Below are 6,421 nucleotides of genomic sequence, written 5' to 3'. Positions count from 1 at the left end.
ACAATTTTGAATAGATACATTTAAAAATTTAAAAAAAATTAATTTCACCATATTCAGTGATACAGTATAAGTGTTCTTCCATGAAAAAAAACGAATTAGAAAATATTTGCTAGTAGAAAAAAATTTCTTCAAGTCTATTTGAACATGTACATAATTATGACAATCAGAAAAAAAAATGACTAAGGCCCTTTTTCCATGGAACCCCTCAATTCATTTTGCCAAAAAAGCTTTTTTTCCATAAATCGCAAAATCACGTCGGAAATCCTAAAACAACATTTTTGATATCAAATTCGATTTTTCAGAAATGAAAATTCACCAAGAAAAAAAAACAGGAATATTTATCTGGTGACTTTTCGAAGCCAGCACTTTGCTGTTGTTTGAAAGAGGTTTTCTGACGACACGTAGAATCAATTATTGAGCCGAAAAGTCAGGTGGCTGATTTCCGACTCAGTAATCCATTCCACGTTCTGTCTGAAAATATCACTTAAACAAAAGAAATGTATTGGCCATAGAAATCACTAGATAAATTACTACGTTTAGATTTTTTTCATTTGAGAAGAGATGAATTACATACAAAGAATTTGTTCTTGGGTTGCCGACGTAATTTTGAAATTTATGGAAAAATCACCCTGGCTTAGCGACAAAAATTCACAGTTTATTCATTCATTTTTCACCAGACGCCCAGTCCAAGTTCTCTGGATACATTAAGAAATACGGATTGCCTTTTTTTCTGCGTTTTCATTTATTTTTCCCCTGAAAATTGATTAACATCATGTTTTTGAAGTGCGTATTATCATTATTTTTTTTTAATTTTCAACGTTGAACAGAATATACCATTTGGCCCGGAGTTTTGATCCTCCTTGAACATTTTTCAAAGACGATGTTTCTATGTTGATGGATTTCTTTGAAAATAAATAATACCTAATGAAGTAAATGAGTAATCCAATTTTGAGTCAAGTCCAATATTTTGGGTGAATATTGAATATAATAAGTAGGTAATCAATTTTTTTTTAATATTTAATAAATTCTGACACCTACAGAATGAAGTTGTTTTTACCAATCTGTATTTTCTTATCTATAAGTAGATACATATAATCACAGTACATGAAAGTATCGTATTTATTCCATCGTATTTTCGTGGATTGTGTGAGAATTTATTCTGTCGCTAATCAACCAGCCCCAAATGAAATAAACGTATGTGAAATTCTGCGTCGATCTATTCTATCGTCGTTAAAATCCAAGTCCAATCCGGTTCTACTGGACGGTTAAAAATTTGCAAATGGCTTACTTTTGAATAAATTCGTGTATTGAAAATGTTTCTATAATATCATACTTGAAAAACCAGGGAAATATTTTGGAATGCACATGGTCCCAATTTTTTATGTAGTCATTACTGCCATTTAAAAAAAATTGTTAAAAAACCAAAAACTTACAAGTTTTTCAAATTTTTTAAAATTAGTAGTAAGATTACATAAAAAAATTGGCACTACTGCGTTCCAGAGTATTTTTATAGTCTCAGGAATGATATCTTTCAATATTTTTGCTGAAATAACGCGAAATATTTTCGAAAAGAAATTTTCAAAACACGAATTTATCCAAAAAATGAGCGATTTGCAAATTTTGAAGCCCTCAGTGATAAAACCCTAAAAGTGGTCTTCGATTTTGACGGCAATAGCATGACTAGACATAGAATCTCATATATTTCATTTGCAACTGCGTCATTTTCCCTAAACTGGTTGAATAGCGACAGGAACGAAAAGCCTCATGTCCATACCTTCAATGAGATCCTGTTTTCATTTCAACATTTTTTTCTACTCAATTTCAGGATTCGGATCGACTAACCGGGATAACAGAAAGAATGCTGGATTTACCAACAAGCAATCCTCAATATGCGACCTTAGATGCGTTAGTCAATATTATAAGAACTCATGAACGAAAAGTACGAGCAGAGATAAGAACAATTATGTAGATTACTTTGCCCTTTTTAAAAAAATTTTCTCATTCTTCTTCCAACTAGTTAACTAGCAACAGGAGCGAAAAATCCACTATTTTTTTTGAAAATGCTCTCTCTTTGAGAGCTCATTTCTCCTCTCCGGAGTTGACATTTTCCATGAGCGACTTTCAACTCAAAAATAATGAAGATCCTTGATAAATTTGGTGAGAATGCACGGATTATTTTTGGGGGCGATCCACCTCAATGAGACAAGTATATAGTATGCATAATTTCGAAATATTTCCTGAGGAAGAGCTCGAGGACGAGGACAACCAATGGCTTTTATTACCCAACTGGATGAGGAAGCAGTGGACGATGTTGCCTATAGATTTCTGAATCTTATAAAAATTATGTAGTTGAAAATTTTTCTAAATCTTGTACAAAATGTATTCGAAATTGAGTACTACAAAACGATATTTCGATTCAGTTCAAAAATGTTGATAAATCATAAAAATACCTAGGTAGTCTGAATAATGTAAACCGACGATTACATTACGTTTAAATAAATTCATCGTTACAAAAATTTCAATAGTAAGTAAACTTATAGGTATTAAATATACTTTACATAACATTAACCTTTTCAAAATTTTAAAACTTCATCTCACCAGTATTCACTTTAGCACTCAGTTCCAGTGAAATCTCCACACCTAGACCGGGGTAGGCCTCTTTCATAGCTGCGATCACAGCCGACGAATTCTTATAATCATTTTTCTGCAAGACTTTCTCAAAAGTCTCCAAATATGCCAACGTGAATTTGATAGCTTCATCTCCAGATGGAACCTGACCCAAGTAATGCCCAGGAATTACTTTCTCTGGTTTGAGGCTAATCATGTCTTGAAGCACTTGACGCCAAGAAGCTCGTATCTCAGGAGTCTGGGTATCAGCTGCAAACACGTGAATGCCCCACGAAATACCAACTCCACCAAGAATAGTTTTAATACTCGGGATCCAGATATAAGCCGCGTAATTATCTCTGCTACGTACCTCGAGCGAATTACCTTCAATTGTGAACCTCGTTTCATTGGTCGGCTCAGGCACAAATAATTTACTCGGAGCTCCATCTCCTAATTTTGGACCCCAAAATGTTAGTTTGCGATCTTTGGTTTCATTGATGTGGTCGATGACGATTGGAGTTGCGATGATTTTCACGTTTGGAAAAGCTGCGACGATTGGCTCGAGACCGAAGTACATGTCAGGGTCACCGCATGTAATGATTATCAGCTTGAGTTGCTTTCCACACGCTTGTATCAATCGTAATATTTGTTCTCCGTCTTTGGTGCTGAATTGAGCGTCTAACAAGATAGATTCGTTTTGACCGTAAACTATAGTTGAGGTTACGGGGAAGATACCTCCTTTTTGAGGATTGTAAATTTCGGTACATAGTGATCCAGCAGACATCGTGAGTAATGGTTCCTGAATCAATAATGAAGAAAATTAATTCTCAAGGTACTATAATGTACACGCAATTTTCATTCATAAAATGTAAAAAAAATTGCAAATCAAATTGTTGAAAAAAACAATTTGGACTTAGAATAGGTATGGCGCCCTAGTGTGCAAACTGTTGAGTAGGTAGTGTTATCGGTAGTGAAAAGGTGAACAACAAACATTGCTAATGTTATCTACCGGCAGTTTGAATCAGTATAATTTGAAAAATCGTACCGTTTAATTAATTAATTAATAGAAATGATTGTCCTTAGATTATGAAGAAATTATCACGAAATTTGACGTTTTCACATCTGAAAATTACCTGATAACAGAATTTCGATCCGAATTCTTTTTCATCAGTTGATAAACAAAAAACAATGAAAAATGCGTACAATGAATTCAAAAAAGAAATATTTTATGAAAACCAAGGGAAACAGCCGCATATTATTTGTTACGTTATTGTTTATCGTTGGTACGCCATCTCGTAGGTACATGTAAAATTAATTGGGCATCGCAATGATCTCTAAATTTTGTTTGTTTTTGATCGTATTTCGATCATTGTTCAATTTCTTGAGCGGTCATTTTCACTTTAATCTTATTACTAGTAGGTAGGTACATATAATAAAAACTGTAAAAATGTAAATGTAATTTTGAAAAGTTCGTTGAACTTTGTCGAATATATATTTTCGATGTTTGTTAATATTGAAGTTGATGGAAAAGTCCTCATTTCTTAAACATGGTAACAGAGCGTGGTTTTGATTCACGATTTTCGGTTTTCGTAACGTTTTTCAGTAATCTAATCTGTAAGTATGAGCAACCATTTGAATGGCAGTCTTGGTTTTCGCAAAGTTGGAGTAGGTAATTTTTTTTGTTTAATTCAAGATAAAAAACGACTTGATTAAAAGCAATCGATGGAAAAGTGAATTTTCAAATTTCAAGTCAGTACCTATGTGATATTACTTTGACAAATGGATCATGACCATAGAACTCAAAATGGAAAAAAGTGTATCCAAGATTGCTGCCAAAAATCCCATTCTTTTTGGATTTTGATCATTCACACAATCACTGACCTGGCTGCGATGGTTCGCCATGTTCATAAAGTGAGAATCAAATTTTCTGTAAATATGCCTGCGTTGACCACTGAAGTTCAATAAACGTCAAGTTGAACCCAAAATATAGCTTATAACACGAAAAATTAAAAATTACTAGATATTATTCCCACTACTCGTATTTGGTTTTCTTCAATTTACGCGTGAGCGGTTGAAAATTTTCGAATCACTCATTTTCAGGGTAAATCCATGTTTTGAGAACATTTACTTCTCAAATCTTTCGCATTAATTGCTCCAGCACATAGAAAGGTATCATTTCTGAGACTAAAGAAATATTTTGGAAAACAGTGTGCCAGTTCCTTAGTCATTTTTCCAATTTCAAAAATTCGAAAATATTTTTCTAGTTTTATGCAATTTTTCTCGATTTAATGAAATTGGCAATAATGACCAAATTGGCAACCCAAGCCACTTCAAAAATAATTCCCTTCTTCAGAAATGACATTTTTCTATGTTTTGTCACTATCAGTGCGAAATAAGTACCTACTCGTATTCGAGAACGTATTTTTAAAACGCAAAATCCTAAAAAAATGATCTTCAAATTTTCAACCATTCAGGTAGATACCCAAAAGCATACTGAATCTCAAATGCATCATCTTTGAGAACTGAACCATTTTTCTCCAAACAGGCTGGCAGGTGCTAGAGCCAAAAAACAACGACTTTTTCAAAAATGTCCTCATCTCCTCTTCTGTTTAGTTGCAAAATTCACGAAAAAATTGATGGAAACTGTTTCAATAATTTTATTCAATCTTCACAGTAAGACCACAGGCAAAGAAGTGATGCGCTCTTTTTCGAATCAAATAATAAGGTGTATAGCGTCAATATGAGTCATCGGACTCATACCTCTTTTAGTGATGAAAGTTTCTTCTATACGTATAATAAAATGGGAAACTACGCGAGTGCGCAATTTGCTGCGCTAAAACGAGATAACATAGGATTCGAATATTTCTATTTTTTCGCCGATGACGCAATAAATACCGAAAATTACATAGCTGAAATTTTAATGGTGCAGTACTTGGGCCAAGGGCTACCACTAAGACCATTTTCGATCCAAATCCCGGGTCGACACTTCATGAGATTCCCTGGTAAGTAGAAGACTTAAACTTCCAGGTCTCATTTTGATAGAAATAGTAGAAATTATTAATGCCAAACCATTTAAAACGCGAGGAAATTCGGAATTCTGTAAGTGATGAATTTCCGACAAATGGATTTCTCGTGAGCTTATGTATGTTTATAAAACGATTGAAAACCGAATTTTATAGAAATAATTAAAAAATCTCAACAGCTGGTAAGTAAGTAATCTGAATTTTTTCCACACATGTTGCAATTAATTTCCCATTCCTCAATTGACCACTTGGGAAGAAAAATATTCCACAAACTTTCCCCAGCCACACATACATTCCCTTCCTGATCTACTTCATCATCAATGAACACGATACAATCCCATCTCTGACATACTAATCAATCGAATGAAAGTCAATCCACAGACACGACGACGACGTAATAAGTAATAAAACGGTATGCAAAAAAAAAAAAAAACATAAAAAACTGCATCGTAGCAGCAGCGCGTTGTTTAATCATCGAGAATGAATATGTAAATACACGAGTAGGAATTTACCTACGGTAGCAACTGCGACACGCGCTCTTTGCAGCTGCAATGTAAATAAGACGAACTGCCTGAACGGAGAGAAGTTGAAGACATCATCGAGATGAGAGATGGATGTACCGGTCTCGGTCTGGATTTATAATTGCGGCTAACTTGGGTTTCATTGGTTATTTATTCTTCTGTATAGTATACCTACGAGTACATACATGTATAGCTACGTTCTCTGCCTCTCTTCTTCCTCTGGTAATTATTTACTTTATATTCCAAGCTATACGTGATTCTTTTTCCTTA

General features: G+C 34.0%; 1 protein-coding gene across 2 annotated transcripts in view; it reads right to left on the bottom strand.

Moving 5' to 3' along the window:
• Window positions 1-1,109: 1,109 nt before the first annotated feature.
• Window positions 1,110-6,421, bottom strand: part of LOC135836458 (uncharacterized) — a 145,038-nt gene continuing 139,726 nt past the window's right edge. For both annotated transcript variants that reach the window (XM_065351310.1, XM_065351309.1), the window contains exon 3: window positions 1,110-3,406. In XM_065351310.1, coding sequence (XP_065207382.1) covers window positions 2,582-3,406 — 825 coding nt within the window. In that variant the 3' untranslated portion in view covers window positions 1,110-2,581. The remainder of the gene's footprint in view (window positions 3,407-6,421) is intronic.

The sequence above is a fragment of the Planococcus citri genome, chromosome 2 (genome assembly GCF_950023065.1).
Source record: "Planococcus citri chromosome 2, ihPlaCitr1.1, whole genome shotgun sequence".
Taxonomy (NCBI): Eukaryota; Metazoa; Arthropoda; class Insecta; order Hemiptera; family Pseudococcidae; genus Planococcus; species Planococcus citri.
The sequence above is the reverse complement of the archived record's forward strand: the minus strand, read 5'-3'. Positions and strand labels throughout refer to the sequence as shown.